The sequence below is a fragment of the Anolis carolinensis genome, chromosome 2, assembly GCF_035594765.1.
Source record: "Anolis carolinensis isolate JA03-04 chromosome 2, rAnoCar3.1.pri, whole genome shotgun sequence".
In the NCBI taxonomy this organism is placed as follows: Eukaryota; Metazoa; Chordata; class Lepidosauria; order Squamata; family Dactyloidae; genus Anolis; species Anolis carolinensis.
Window position 1 is genome coordinate 25,324,621 of NC_085842.1, and position 16,192 is coordinate 25,340,812.

Consider the following 16,192-nt stretch of genomic DNA (forward strand, 5'->3'; position numbering starts at 1 on the left):
CTGATGCCCGAACAGCAATGCTGAAGGCCAATTCCATACACAAATTGCCAGGAATATTTGTCCCACTCCTCACTGATGTTTCACCCAAAGTCTAAACAAAGCAACAAAATTACAACAGCTTTTATTGGTTTTTATTTATTTTTTTAAGAAAAAATGAAAAACAAAAAAAGCTACTTAGGGTCCAGGAGATCAGAGTCTATATCATCACAAGGAGAAAAAAATCCATATCCCATTTTGTCAGCTCTGGGAACAATTCATGGCTGTCAGGATTCTGCGTAAGTAGGCATTTTTAGAATGGGTCCAGCATTCAGTGATCCAGAGAATTTAAATCCACTTTAAAAGCAAACAAACAAGCCAAGTTTCTAGTCCTGAAGGCTGTGATGATCAACACTTGAAAATGTGTAGCTAATGCTTGCTTTACAGAGGTAGGAAACTGGGGTTTATCCAATACAATCAGACTTTCCAATGCCATAGATAACATTGGCTCTTTGCTTTCATTTTTAATAGCAGAGGAAATTTGTAGCACAGAGATTGTACATTTGGTTTGATTTTCCCCCTCATCTGTTCAGATTACACAATCCTGTTTCGTGTTCCAGGTTATTAAATCACTCTCTCTCAGCCTCAGAGGAAGCCAAAAAGAAACCTCGCCAAAAAAAACCCCCTCTGAGATAAGGTCAATGTCAACATGAAAACATAAACCCTTGTGCCAACAGGACTGCTGACTGAAAAGCTGGCGGTTCGAATCTGGAGAGTGGGGCGAGCTCCCATCCATCAGCTCCAGCTTCCCATGCGGGGACATGAGAGAAACCTTCCACAGGATGGTAAAACATCTAGGTGTTCCCTGGGCAACATCCTTGCAGACGGCCAATTCTCTCACGCCAGAAATGACTTGCAGTTTCTCAAGTCACTCCTGATTTTGTGGGATTTTGTGCTGTAAGAAATGACCAGCAACTTCAAAAGAGGGAGTAATGAAATTCATGGAGGATAAGACTTTAGTGGTTATTTGTCACATCCAGTAACAGAGACAGTATGCTTCTGAAAGCCACTTGCCTTGAACAAGAGCATGATCGTTCTGTCTAGACTTAGAAATGATACTGTTTTTGGACCACCGTTTGCAGAAATCTCCAGCAACTTAAGGAGCTGTCGTCGTCTCACTCGTTCAGTCGTTTTCGACTCTTCGTGACCTCATGGACCAGTCCACGCCAGAGCTCCCTGTCGGCTGTCACCGTCCCCAGTTCCTTCAAGGTCGAGCCAGTCACTTCAAGGATACCGTCCATCCATCTCGCCCTTGGTCGTCTTCTCTTCCCTTTTCCTTCCATTTTCCCCAGCATCATGATCTTCTCCAAGCTTTCCTGTCTTCTCATGATGTGACCAAAATACTTCAACTTTGCCTCTAATATCCTTCCCTCCAGTGAGCAGTCGGGCATTATTTCCTGGAGGATGGACTGGTTGGATCTTCTTGCAGTCTAAGGCACTCTCAGGATTTTCCTCCAGCACCAGAGTTCAAAAGCGTCTATCTTCCTTCGCTCAGCCTTCCTTATGGTTCAGCTCTCGCATCCATAGGTTACTATGGGGAATACCATTGCTTTCACTATGCGGACCTTCGTTGCCAGTGTGATGTCTCTGCTTTTCAGTATTTTATCAAGGTTGGCCATTGCTCTCCTCCCAAGAAGTAGACGTCTTCTGATTTCCTGGCTGCAGTCTGCATCTGCAGTGATCTTTGCACCTAGAAATATAAAGTCTGTCACTGCCTCCATGTTTTCTCCCTCTATTTGCCAGTTATCAATAGGTGTGGTTGCCATGATCTTGGTTTTCTTGATCTTTAACTGCAGCCCAGCTTTTGCACTTTCTTCTTTCACCTTGGTGATAAGGCTCCTCAGCTCTTCCTCACTTTCAGCCATCAGAGTGGTATCATCTGCATACCTAAGGTTGTTAATGTTTCTTCCAGAAATTTTAACTCCAGCCTTGGATTCATCAAGACCCGCACGTCGCATGATGTGTTCTGCGTACAAGTTGAATAGGTAGGGTGAAAGTCTGCAGCCCTGCTGCACTCCTTTCCCAATCTTGAACCAGTCTGTTGTTCCGTGGTCTGTTCTTACTGTGGCTACTTGGTCTTTATACAGATTTCTCAGGAGACAGACAAGGTGACTTGGTATCCCCATACCACCAAGTACATGCCACAGTTTGTTATGGTCAACACAGTCGAAAGCTTTAGAATAGTCAATAAAGCAGAAGTATATATTTTTCTGAAACTCCCTGGCTTCCTCCATTATCCAGCGGATATTGGCAATTTGGTCTCTTGTTCCTCTGCCTTTTCTAAACCCAGCTTGGACATCTGGCAGCTCTCGCTCCATGTATTGCTGAAGTCTGCCTTGCAGGATCTTGAGCATTACCTTACTGGCATGGGAAATAAGTGCCACTGTATGGAAGTTTGAACATTCTTTAGCATTTCCCTTTTTTGGTATGGGGATGTAAATTGATTTTTTCCAATGTGATGGCCATTCTTGTGTTTTCCATATTTGCTGGCATATGGCATGCATCACCTTGACAACATCATCTTTCCAGATTTTTAACAGTTCAGCTGGGATCCCATCGTCTCCTGCTGCCTTGTTGTTAGCAGTGCTTCTTAAGGCCCATTCAATCTCACTCCTCAGGATGTCTGGTTGTAATTCATTCACCACACCGTCAAAGCTATCTTCTGTATTTGTATCCCTCCTATACAGATCTTCTGTATATTCTCGCCACCTTTTCTTGATTTCTTCAGCTTCTGTTAGGTCTTTGCCATCTTTGTTTTTGATCATGCCCATTTTTGCCTGAAATTTGCCTCCGATGTTTCTGATTTTCTGGAATAGGTCTCTTGTCCTTCCTATTCTATTGTCTTCTTCCACTTCCATGCATTGCTTGTTTAAAAATAGTTCCTTTTTTTTTAAAAGGAGCTGTAGTCCAAAAAAAGAAAAAGAAAAAGAAAAAAAGTAGCAGATCCCAGCTGCAGTTCTATTGCCCTCACGTGCTGCTCCCAAATACATAGGATTCTGGATTATATAGTTCTTTGGTCTAAAACAGCAGAGTCCTTCTTACATTCACAGTTTTACATCAAGCTCTGTTTGGTGGAGTTTGAGGTACTCCTTTAAGAAGAAATAAAAAGCAGTAGACTCCTTTGAGTCTGAAATGAGCTTCCCATGCTTCTAAATCTCTGTGCTATAACTTACAAAAGTTATCACATTCCAAAAGTTGTATTTTATGATACCACACAGCAGGTTTCAAGCACATATTCACAGCCATGAGGACTAGAAACTTGACTGAAGTCCTTAAGTTGTTCTCAAAAATTGTTCTGAAAAGTCGAATGTGCGCAATCACACACTGTTGTCATAATACACTAAACCTTGCTCTCCCTAACAGCTATTCTTCACACTTCTCTGGTTTCCTCTTGGACAACTATTTTCTTCAAGATTAGCATACTTCTGAAGTCAAACTACGCAATAGAAACTCTTGTTAGCCCAAAGCTTTTGGAAAAGTCTAGAGCTCTAGAGGGATTCACACATTAAACTTAGGTTGTTGCCAACTTCCCTTTCTTTATGCTAGTCACTCAGTGTCTTCAAAGCAGACAGGCTTCTTGGTAGATTGTTGCCAGTCTTTGCACTTTTACCAACAGTAGACAAAGTATCAGAATCATGTTGGTGCCATGAGCCAGCACTGGAATTTTTCCATAGCTGTGCAGCCAGTGAGAAAAAGAAACAGACCAAATTTGCAATCCCCAAGCACAATCTATCTGTTCCTTGTTTTCCTTTCCTTGTGGCCATTTGCTTTTCTCCCTCGTGTCACCTTTGCTTATGCTGGTGAATCACAGCCAACCTGGGACACCAACTGGATTCTGACCAAAATCAAAAGCAACTGATCTCTGCACCTTATGCTGACTGATAACAATTTAGATTTTAACCAAAATCAGAAGCAACTGATCTGACAGCCTCAGCAATGCCTTATGCTGAGATCAATTCACCCTCCCTGCTGACACCATATCGCTTCAGTGACTTTTTTCAGTTTCTTTGGCTGATGAGATAGAACGAGGTCACATTTATGCCCCTTTAGGCAGAGGGGGAGGTATTTATTATTAAGTCATGTGCGTCTCCCCTAATAACCCACAGATCATGATCCTATACCATTTACTTGGGAATTGGACCCACTAACTTCAGGTGGGACACTGTTTATACTCATGTATAAGACTAGAAATTGTATTTTTTTAAAATCCTGGGTGGAAAATAATGGCAGCCAAGGGCTGCTGGGTCCAGAACAATGTGATGCTTTCCCCACTTCACAGAATGAATTTGCCTTACCCACAAATCATATTAAAAACTGTAATTTTGGCTCCAAAACCTGTCCTTGATTTATTTATGTGGTCAACTTATACATAAGTATATATAGTAACTACCAAGTAAATATGCATAGGATCAGGCTTTAAAAGAGGTAGTGATTTCTGGTAATGGGACATTAAAAACAGAGGGATGGGAACTGTGAAGGAAGTGAAAAGAACTATGGAATCCTGTAACCTCATTGCCCAGATTTCCCCTAATCTGACCAACTAGATCCCCTTCATCTCCTGGGCAATGTAGGAGCCTTACTTCCCATACGACCTACTCTTCTTTTCTAATCCACTAGCCCCTGCCCACCCACAAACTCCTTCCACACAATCCAGGAGTTTCCATCCCTCTAGTAATCTAGACACTAAACCTATCCCAAAAAACTCAAAGGAGGAGCCCTGGCTCGCCACCCCTACATTCTAACCACTACACCCCACTTCCCTCCCTCAGAGCTCAGGAATTCCCTTCCACTTCTCAACACTGCCAACTCTGCCATTTCTCCTTCAGCGTATGAGGACGTTGATCTCGGTCACGCTGGCTTCCATGACGTTCTCCGCCGTGGTCTTCCCGTGCTGTTCCTTGAGGTGGCGCCGGATTGCGGGCTTGTGGGCGAAGCGGACATCGCAGTAGGAGCAGCGGTAAGGCCTCTCGCCGCTGTGGAGGTTCATGTGGTCGTGGAGCGTGGACTTTTGGGTGAAGCACTTCCCGCAGATGGTGCAGGAGTGCGACTTGACGCCACGGTGGACATTCATGTGCCGGTTGAGGTTGCTGCTATGGTTGAATTGCTTGCCGCAGCGGGGGCACATGAAGATGAAGTGGTGGGCCCTCATGTGGAAGACCAGCTTCTCCACACCTTGGAAAACCTCCTCACACTTGGTGCAGCGGATGATTCTGGAGACGCTTCCTCCTGCGACTCCTGAGCCACCACCTCTCCCTACGGCAGGAAAGGTGGAGAAGGGACGCCCGCTCAGTCCCGCCAGCACTAGCCCCATCCCGCCACCACTGCTCTGGCATTCAGCCGCCACAGCTGCTGCCTCACTGGTTTCCTCCAAGTAGCTTCCGCCTGGGATGATCAGGAGGCCTTCACCCTCAGCATCCTCAGAGAGGCTGTAGGAGGCTTTCACCACACCATGTTGGGGTTTCTCAGGGCTCGATTCTGGAGAAGACCCCATGGTTTCTGCCACTGTAGAGTTGACTTGAGGCTCTTCCTGGTCTCCAGATCCATCCTTGTTCCACTCTGATGGGGGGGAAGACTCTTTGCCCCAAGTCTGCTGGGGAGAACTTTCCTTGTTCCAGCTCTGTTGGGGTGACATATCTTTGTTCCAGCCAGTGCCTGCCTGTTGATGCTGCTGCTTCTTCTGTCGCTGAGCTATCTCCATAGCTGACTCGATCTTCACAATGCAGATATCAGAGATAGCATCTTCATCTCCGTAGTCATCCTCCTGATCTTCGTCTTCATCCTCTGCCTTCATCTCTAGCTCTTCTTCCAGTGGGAATTCCAGTTTCACAGGACGCTGCATAGACCTGCCAGCCATAAAGATATTCTTGTTAGTGCACAATGGGAAATCTAGTAAGAGCTGACCTATCTGTCTGACTACTTAAACTGACAAAGGTCTTATAGTATCCCGAAATGTATCTCTGGTTCTAAATCTAATGAAATCCAGCAGACCACACCAGCACTCAGTCCAAAGTATCTATCTGTTCCAGCTTTCCAAAACACAGTGTCCATATCACTTCCATAATACCTGTCAATTGGTCATGCTCATGGGAGGTGCAGTTCAAATACCAGGAAGAATTGGGTCAAAAAACACTGATCATTGCAACTGAACCTAAAATTGAAAGTAAACCAGAGGTTCAAAGGTTCCCTATACTTGACCTTGGCCATTCAAACTGACTGAGTGGAGCTCGCCAAAGCTCCAGAGGTAAAAAGTAGTAATTCTTGTGGATCTAGGTTGGAATCACATTTCTCTCCTGAATTTCTTGGGCTCAAAGTCCCAACAATTCTGAACCCACATATTTTATTGCTTGTCTTTGTGGCATCCAGTACAGCTAGAGCAGTGATGTGCACTAGTCATATGCTGCTGGACTACAACTTCCCTCATTCCTCACTTTTGGTTGTGCTGGTGAGGGTACTAGCATTTGTAGTCAAGCAACATGTGGAGAACCACCTAATCTGACCTTGTGAAGTCAAGAAATGAAAACAAAACAAAATGCAAATCATATACTACTAGTAAGAGCTATGTGACTTCAGGGAACAGAATTAAAACTAAGCCAGGGGTTGGTATCACAGAAGGTATACTTATCTGAAATTGAGGAGCTAAATACCATGGGCTAACTTTGGCCTTCCAGGTGTTTTGTACTTCAACTCCCAGAAATCCCAGCCATCTTACCGACTGTTAAGAATTGTGGGAGTTGGAGTCCAAAACATCTGGAGGGATGAAGTTTGCCCATGCCTGCCTTAAGGCATGAGGTCCTGTTTGATCTTGTAAGCTAAGCAAGATCGGCTCTGGTTACTATCTAAATGGTAAATAATCAATGAACATCAGGTGCTGTAGGCTATACAGTTATGACCCCCCCCCCCCCCTTACATTCCAGGACATCGCATGGATACTGTCCTGGAGTGTTACTGTCCTGGATGGTTAGCTGTTAACCTTATCAGAAGCATATCAGAGAATTAAATTAGAGGATTTAGGAAATGCCCTGACAGGACACCTAAAAAAAAACCCCTGCAGGATCTAGAAAAATACCCAGAGAGGGCATACTTTATCAGATGCAGGTTAATGGATACTGATCCCACAAATATGGGGGCCATGCTATATTTCAGAAAAAGACCTTGCAAAATCACTTCTGAATACTCTTTGTCTAAGAAAACCTCAAGTTGATAGGCAACTTGAAGACACATACATTTTCTGAGTAGGGATTGTTGTATGTTTTCCGGGCTGTATGGCCATGTTCTAGAAGTATTCTCTCCTGACATTTCACCCACATCTATGGCAGGCATCTTCAGAGGTTGTGAGGTATGGAGAAACTAAGCAAGGAAGGTTTATATATATATCTGTGGAAAGTCCAGGGTGAGAGAAGAACTCTTTGTCAGTAGGAGGCCAGTGTGAATGTTGTAGTTAATCACCTTGATTAGCATTGCAAAGCTTCATCTCTTGGCTCTTTCTGCCTGGGGGCATCCTTTGTTCAGAGTCATTAGTTGCCCCTGGTTCCCTTCCTTGCTTAGTTTCTCCATACCTCACAACCTCTGAGGATGCCTGCCATAGATGTAGGCGAAATGTCAGGAGAGAATACTTCTAGAACATGACCATACAGCCCGGAAAACATACAACAACCCTGTGATCCCAGCCATGAAAGCCTTCGACAATACAGTAGGGATGTTTACACACCAGGGCTCAGTATTACAGAAAAAATAAATTCTTATCATTATCCATATGCCATATGCTGAACAGGGAAGAAAATACACTACAGCAGTCAGGTATGCATGACATGGCCTCTGCTGAAGTGAAGCAGGGGTCACTTTATGTGACAATCACTGGACAGCCATCATGCTCCAGCATTTCTCTTTGGGGACATCATGCCATAAATAAAGTCCTTCTCAGAACTATATCCTTAGAGAGGGCTTGGAAGCATTTCATACAGGTGATTCTGTACACATGTCCAGCATTTTTAGCTTAATTTAACAGGTCAAGAAAAGTTTAACTCAACCCGAAGCAGATAATATGATCACTACTCTGGCTTCCAGAAGATGGCACCATCACCTTGCCTACTGAAAATATTTTTCACAGCACAGTTAAACACTGACATCATCAAGTAACTTGTTCTGGTTGCCTGGGGCAGGTAAGTATTACCTCCACGTGACCAGGCAAGGAAGTTGGGCAATATGGGTTGTATTTTTCATTTTCAGCAGGAACTTGACTAGCATGGCGTCCAGGATTCGAATCCCTGCTTGGACAAATGTCTGAGCAGGAATTCCAGGTCTGTCTTTAAACAGGGTTAAGAAATCAGAAACTGCAGCCTGTATCCTGGGCATTTATGGCTCTTTCTAGAAAGTGATTGCAATGTTTTAGGGGGCAAAACAGGCATCGCATTCAAGGAAGAAAATTAATTCTCTTCCAGTGGCTTTTCTGATACTAGGCATGTGCATAATTGGAGGATATTTTCCTGACTTTTAAAACATGGTCTTTCCTTTTTCTTGCCCTGTTCCAACACTTGGAAATATATTTAAGTAACTCGTATATATTACACATGTGTGAACTCTTCCAAAATGTCTCCACAATTGTCTATTTTTGTCTATTTTTCTATCTCACAAAGTTAATGGTTGATGAAGTTGTATTTAAGTGTTTTAAGTTCAAGGAGGGGCATTTGCTCTTTTAAGATGCGAATGAGACAAGCTTTTCTTTTTCTGTCTATAGTGTGCCATTATAGGCTACCTTGCTTTGAAAGGATTTCAAAGTGGAGAATCCCGGACACCATACTAGTCAAGTTTCTTATAAAAAGGAAAACAAATACAACCAGAATATAACAAATGTTCCCTCAATAGAAGGTAAACCACCTCTGAACAAATCTTGGGAAGATACCCGTGTAAGAGTCACTATATGTTAGAAAACTTTGGTAGACTATTTGTCAGAACACAAACTCTTCACCAGCAAACCTTTTTCGTGAGTGTTCTTTGCGGGTTGAGGTAGAAGTAGTGCAGCCCACAACGCTGGGGGACTTGGACCTCCGGTGGACCCCGTATTTGGCCGTTTCTTCCTTGAGGCTGATCTTGGGCTCTATGAATTGAGACAAGGCGTTCCGGCACTTCTCCACCACGTGCTCCATCTGCAGATAGCTGGCTGCTGTCAGGTAGTTGACGATATCTCGGACGGCAAACTCCAAGGCGCCAGTGTAGCAAGAGAGGAGGAGGTCAGCGACAATCTTAGCGCTGTGCATGAGGGAAACCTGGAGCTCCGAGGACGGGTTGAGGAGGAACTGGTCTCTCAGGAATGGGGAGCAGGCGGCGAGGATGACCTTGTGGCCCCGGAACTTGAGGCTGTCCGCCACAATGGTGACGTCGCAGAAGCGCTCCTCGGAGCGGAGCTGGTTCATGTTGCGCAGAGTGGCCGCCTCATGGCCAGGGAGCTGGAACCGAAGGAGCTCCACACCCGATGCCATTGGTTCTGAGCAAGAAGGAGAAGAAGGTCCAACTGTTCAGCAGAAAAGGTAGCTGGGAACAAAGAGGGCAGGAAGTGCTGGAGGTTGGAAGGCCGCTGAGAAGTGAAACTAGAGGGGAAAACAGAGGAAGGGAAAATGAGTTTTGACATTGTATATGAGACATGAGCAAACTTCAACCCTCCAGGTGTTTTGCACTTCAACTCCTACAATTCTAAATAGCCGGTAGGAAGTGTGTCCATGCCTGCTATATACTGTGGCTTTTGGAACCCTCCACCAGGTATCAAAGACTTCCAAATTACAAAAAATCTTCTGAACAATTTTCATACTGAAAACCATCCAAACACATAGAAATACAATGTGAAAATACGCACCACCACACACAATCCTGGATACAATACTACCCGCAAATAGTGAAAACTGGAAACATCTGATTTCTTTAAATATGTGTTTCTCACATGTTTTGGATTTTATCTCCCACAATTTCAGACTATGGGTCAAGGTGGCTGAGTCTTCTGGGAGTTGAAGTTCCAAACACCTAGAGCAGGGCTTCTTAAAAAAACTTTCCACTCAAAACCCCTTTTGAGCTGAGAATTTTTTACGTGGCCCCAGATGTATAAAATAAGTATAAAATCAAATATTTACTGACAACAAACCAGACATTGTAGCAAGGCTTGCTAAACAGACTAATTATCCTTTTTATGAAGGAAAGCTGGAGCATCTTCTGTAAGTCCACTGTAATCACTGCACAATAGATCTGTGTAAATGTCTAAACATCCACTTGGTGATGTTCAGAAAACATTGACTTTTGGCAAATATTCTGCAACAAGAAAGACAAACATCTTGGAGATATATGTTATAACCTTACAAATCATGTATTTTTGGGAAAATACATGAAATATCTTCATGAGATATGTTATGTCCCCATACACTTCATTGTTATGTATATATTTATGTATGTGTCCGTATTTCTTATAAAGGGTTGCGAGTAATACTGAATTGCTCTGTCTTGAAAATGATGCATGTCCCAAAAGTGTGTCGCCAACATGAAATGTTTGGAAAGCTCTGATTCAAATTAACAGCTACATTATAAACTGTTTCATTTACAGTACAATGAGATATTACAGTTGTCTCGTGCCTGTTTTGACTTACGGTGACCCTATGGCAAAACTACCATGGTTTTTTTTTCAATAATGTCTGCCATTGCCTCCCTCTGAGGCTAAGAGTATGCAACTTGGCCAAGGTAAACTAATGAGTTCCCATGCCAAACCAGGGATTCAAGCTCTAGTATCCTAGGGAACTTCTACATGGCTCTATATCCCAGAATATCAAAGCAGAAAATCCCACAATATCTGCTTTGAACTGCGTTATCTGACCACTTACGGCTGAGGAGGAAAAGGAAAGGGCCTGAGACTGTTAGGTATTGTGGGAGTTGGTCCAAAACACCTGGAGGGCTGAAGTTTGACCATGCCTGGGATAAGGGGTGGTAGATAGTTGTGGAGCGGGGTTTTAAATTCTATTATTATTATTTTGGTAAACTTAATAAAAAATTAATGGAAATAATAGTTTTTAAGAAGATGCCTGGAAGTATTATAAATATTGTAACAGATTTTTATGTTTACTTATATTTTAATACTGATACGCTTCAGATTTTAAACTATAATTTTAACGTCATTAACTGTCTTGCATCTCAATAACAAGATATAAGCAGGATTTAAATATATAAATAATAATATAATAATTATAATAAAAAGCTTTTCCAAATAATAATAATACAGCTTTGTTAAAAAGAAAACAAAATAATTAGCTTACTCCCCATTCTCACTCGTTTTTACACACTTTTGCATCTTGTATCCAACAAGATCCAGCTCAGTAAAGAAGATAGTTTTTTAAAAACAAGCCAGAAGGGTGCTGTAGAAGCATTAAAGTTATATTAATAGATTTATAAACTAGATTCTATTTTAATATTTATGTGGCGCAGGTTATAAATTGCATTTTAATGTCATAAGCTGTCTTGTGTCTCAATTAAGAGATAAAAGGAGATGATGATGATGATGATGATAATAATAATAATAATAATAATAATATAGTGCTTGTGGATCAGCTTAGGGCTCTTCCACACAGCCATATAACCCAGAATAACAAGGCAGAAAATCCCATAATATATAGTCAGTTTAGGCCAGCATGACTGCATGGAGTGCTGTTATTCCGAATGTAATATGTTACACCGAAGCGATTACTTATTAATCTACTCACATTTGCATGTTTTCGAACTGCTAGGTTGGCAGAATCTGGGGCTAACAACGGGAGCTTACTCTGTCCCGTGGATTCGAACCGCCGACCTTCTGGTCAGCAAGTTCTGCAGCTAAGTGGTTTAATCCGTTGCGTCACCGCAGGCCCCCGTACATACATATAAATATATACGGCTATGGCCCAGCTTACCTGTGTGAACATATCTTCCCTTATGAACCACCACCTCGATCTGGGGAGGCCCTGCTCTCAGTCCCGTCTGCTTCACATGCGTGGCTGGCAGGGACGAGAGACAGGGCCTTCTCGGTGGTGGCCCCGCAGCTGTAGAGGTCCCTCCCTAGTGATATAAGATCAACCTCCTCCTTCCTAGCCTTCAGAAGGGAAGTAAAAACCTGGCTCTGGGATCAAGCTTTCGGATAAGAGCGTAGTGCAATAATAGATGTGTAATATGTGCAATGACCATGGAACAGCTCTAGACTATGATTTTTGGATTGAGTGATTTTAATTGAATGTATGTTTTTAATTGTTGATCTGTATTTAATTTTTACTTTGCAACTAGTTTAAGTTTATGTTTTAGATGTGTTTTTAATGCATTGAATAATTGCCATATATAAGCCGCCTTGAGTCCCCTTCGAGGTAGAGAAAAGCAGGGTATAAATAGGGTGAATAAATAAATGAAATGAAATGAAAATGGAAACAATATATAATATATAATAATGAATATAATATATAACTGAAAATACAGTGACATACACATATATAACATATACTGTGTGTATGTGTGTGTGTGTATATATAGAATATACATAATAGGAAATACAGTATATTAAATATATTACATTATTTACTGTGTGTGTTTTATGTATATATATAATACACACATATATACAGTAGAGTCTCACTTATCCAAGCTAAACGGGCCGGCAGAACGTTGGATAAGCGAATATGTTGGGATAATAAGGAGGGATTAAGGAAAAGCCTATTAAACGTCAAATTAGGTTATGATTTTACAAATTAAGCGCCAAAACATCATGTTATACAACAAATTTGACAGAAAAAGTAGTTCAATACGCAGTAATGTTATGTTGTAATTACTGCATTGACAAATTTAGCACCAAAATATCACGATATATTGAAAACATTGACTACATAAATGGCTTGGATAATCCAGAAGCTTGGATAAGTGAGACTCTACTGTATATATAATCAATATGTAATGTATATAATAGAAATACAATATTATATATACAGAGACATGATATATATTATAAAAATATTACAGATTACATTATATACTGTACTAGCTGTGCCGGGCCACGCGTTGCTGTGGCAAAGAGGTGGTGGTATTGGTTAAAAATTGTTGTGTAATTTTTATTTGACGTTATTTGCATTTTTTTATTAATTTTATTGTAAGTTATTTATTATATTTTATTATTTTCTTGTATTATTTTTAGTTATTTTCTGTTATTATAGTATTTTATTGTATTAATTTTTAGTGTTTTTATTATTTTTTATTGGGTTGCTAGGAGACCAAGTTGGAGGAGCTTAGCCTTCTAACTGGCAGCAATTGGATAAAAGCAATTATTCCTCTCTCTCTAATTAGGACTTTATTTTTCTTTTCTTTTTGTTGTATCAACCTAGAAGCGTGGATGATGGGTTGTGTTGTCAAATTTCGAGGTTGGGGGGCCTGTAGTTTTGTCGTTTTGTGGGTCGCCGTGATGCCATCACTCTTTTATATATATAGATGAGTGTGTATATTATAAAGAAACAATATATGATGTATATAATATATAATAGGAAATACAATATGATATATATACATTTATATATATATATATATATACAGTAGAGTCTCACTTCTCCAACACTCGCTTATCCAACATTCTGGATTACCCAACGCATTTTTGTAGTCAATATTTTCAATGCATTGTGATATTTTGGTGCTAAATTTGTAAATACAGTAATTATTACATAGCATTACTGTGTAATGAACTACTGTTTCTGTAAAATTTGTTGTAAAACATGATGTTTTGGTGCTTAATTTGTAAAATCATAACCTAATTTGATGTTTAATAGGCTTTTTCTTAATCTCTCCTTATTATCCAACATATTCGCTTATCCAACGTTCCACGGCCCGTTTATGTTGGATAAGTTAGACTCTACTGTACAGCTATATCTATATCTATATCAATATATGTTTATTTATTTATTACAATATTTATATCTTGCCCTTCTCACCCAACAGGGGACTCAGGGCGGCTTAGAATAAAACGCATATATAAAAATTATACAGTGCAATATAAATCAGTTAAAAATTATTAACTTACATCAGTATTCATAAAACACATTATAAAATACAGGTAGGCGTATGTTATAGTATATTATGTTAAAATAGGAAACTTGCAACTGCTTGCTTTGTTTCTTATCCCTTTTTGGCACTATCTTTCACCCAATAATATACAATTCATTCAAGATTTATATAGAGATATAGATATATATCTTCAAATAAAGCTTTCCTTAATTTTAAAATAAGAATATATATTTAGTAAAATAGGAAACATTAAACACTTTGCTTCTCATCCCTTTCTTGGCACCACCATTCACCCCTTAAGGTCTAATTCATTCAAGATTTTAAAACACACACACACACATTGCTTGAAACAAAGCTTTAAAAATTAAAATAAGAATATATATACATATATAGGAAATCTACAGCCCCTTGCTCAGGAACAACATGATCCCTCCCCCTCCCCTCTCATTCACACATCCCTAAGCCTCCAATGCTCTCTTAAGAGACTACACAATATAACATATGATACAATATAGTATGTTATATTACAAGGAAGCACTCTCTAGGGATTCATAGACACAATGCCCAACTTTTCCTCACCTGCTGCAAGGAGGGAGAGAGAGAGGGGCTGCTGGCCCCAAATGGCCAAACAAGGAGGTTAAAAAAAACCCAGAGAAAGGAATTAAAGGGGGGCTTCTTAAAGGGAGGTGGGAGAAGAGCAATTATTTGTCTGCCAGACAAAAAAGAAAAGGAGCAAGGAAAGGTCAATGGAACAGAAGGGCGGGGAGAAACCTCTCTCCCTCTCTCTGGAAGCCCACCCACAGGGGGGAGCCTTTAAATCCACTCCCGCGTCCCCTTTAAGGCCCGTGGCGTCATCAAAACGCGCCGAAGAGAAGGCAGATGGGAGAAGGGTGGGGTTTTCCCTCCTCCCTCCACCCCTCCCTCCTGCTCTACGTCACCTTGGCAACAAATAGTCCCGCCTCCTCTTGAATGAAAGGGAAGGGTTGATTTGCATGTACGATTTGCATAGCCCCGCCCCCTTTTAAAGGAAGGAGGCAATCTGGGTTTCTCCATAAGCACACGAGGGCTTCTTGGCTGCATCTCTACACTGGAGAGTTAATGCGGTTTGGCACCACTGTGACTGCCATAGCTATTGCAATGCCTTAGGCCAATGATGGGCAAACTTTTGCGCTTGGTGTGTCAAAATTCACCAAAAAACCTAGCATGACTTGGGTGGTGTGTCACTTCGAGAAAAAAACAATAATTTCACAATACGTATAGTTTAAATAACAAAAATATATAATTGTAATATAGAACTGTATTTAATAAATCAAAAACTATTTACTACCATTATTTCCATGTACAAAAATCTATGGTACCTCTTGCAGTTTCCACGCTGTTTTCTCTCTATTCTAGTTTCAATATAGTCATGAATAATATAATAATAATATAATAGTAATAATATGATAAGGCCTTTTACCCTAGCACTCAAGACCTGGCTCTTTACTAGAGCTTTTAATCTATGTTAATTTTATCAATATTTATATGTATGTATTTTTATCCTCTACAATTTTATCTTGTAAATCGCCTAGGGCATCTTGGATGGAGGGCGATTAATAAGTAATTAAATGATGATGATGATGATGATGATGATGATGATATACTACAATAATAATAGAATGAGATATGTGGCAGCATGTCAGCAAAAATGGCTAGGTGTGTCAGTGCTGACATGCGTGTCAGGTTGGCCATCACTGCCTTAGACCCCTTCTAAACTGCCATATAAAATCAGATTGTCTGCTCTGAACTGGATTATATGGCAATGCAGATACATGCCATCCAGTTCAAAACAGATACAGTAGAGTCTCACTTATCCAACATAAACAGGCCAGCAGAATGTTGGATAAGCGAATATGTTGGATAATAAGGAGGGATTAAGGAAAAGCCTATTAAACATCAAATTAGGTTATGATTTTACAAATTAAGCACCAAAACATCATGTTTTACAACAAATTTGACAGAAAAAGTAGTTCAATACGCAGTAATGCTATGTAGTAATTACTGTATATACCGATTTAGCACCAAAATATCATGATGTATTGAAAACATTGACTACAAAAATGTGTTGGATAATCCAGAACGT

General features: G+C 40.8%; 1 protein-coding gene across 1 annotated transcript; it reads right to left on the reverse strand.

Moving 5' to 3' along the window:
- Nucleotides 1-109: 109 nt before the first annotated feature.
- Nucleotides 110-14,904, reverse strand: zbtb12 (zinc finger and BTB domain containing 12). Its single transcript, XM_062973610.1, has 3 exons — nucleotides 14,650-14,904; nucleotides 9,010-9,620; nucleotides 110-5,879 (listed from the first exon to the last, which is right to left on the reverse strand). Exons 2-3 carry the CDS (start codon nucleotides 9,510-9,512, stop codon nucleotides 4,859-4,861), a joined length of 1,524 nt encoding a protein of 507 aa, XP_062829680.1. The 5' UTR covers nucleotides 9,513-9,620; nucleotides 14,650-14,904; the 3' UTR covers nucleotides 110-4,858.
- Between the last annotated feature and the right edge of the window lie 1,288 nt (nucleotides 14,905-16,192).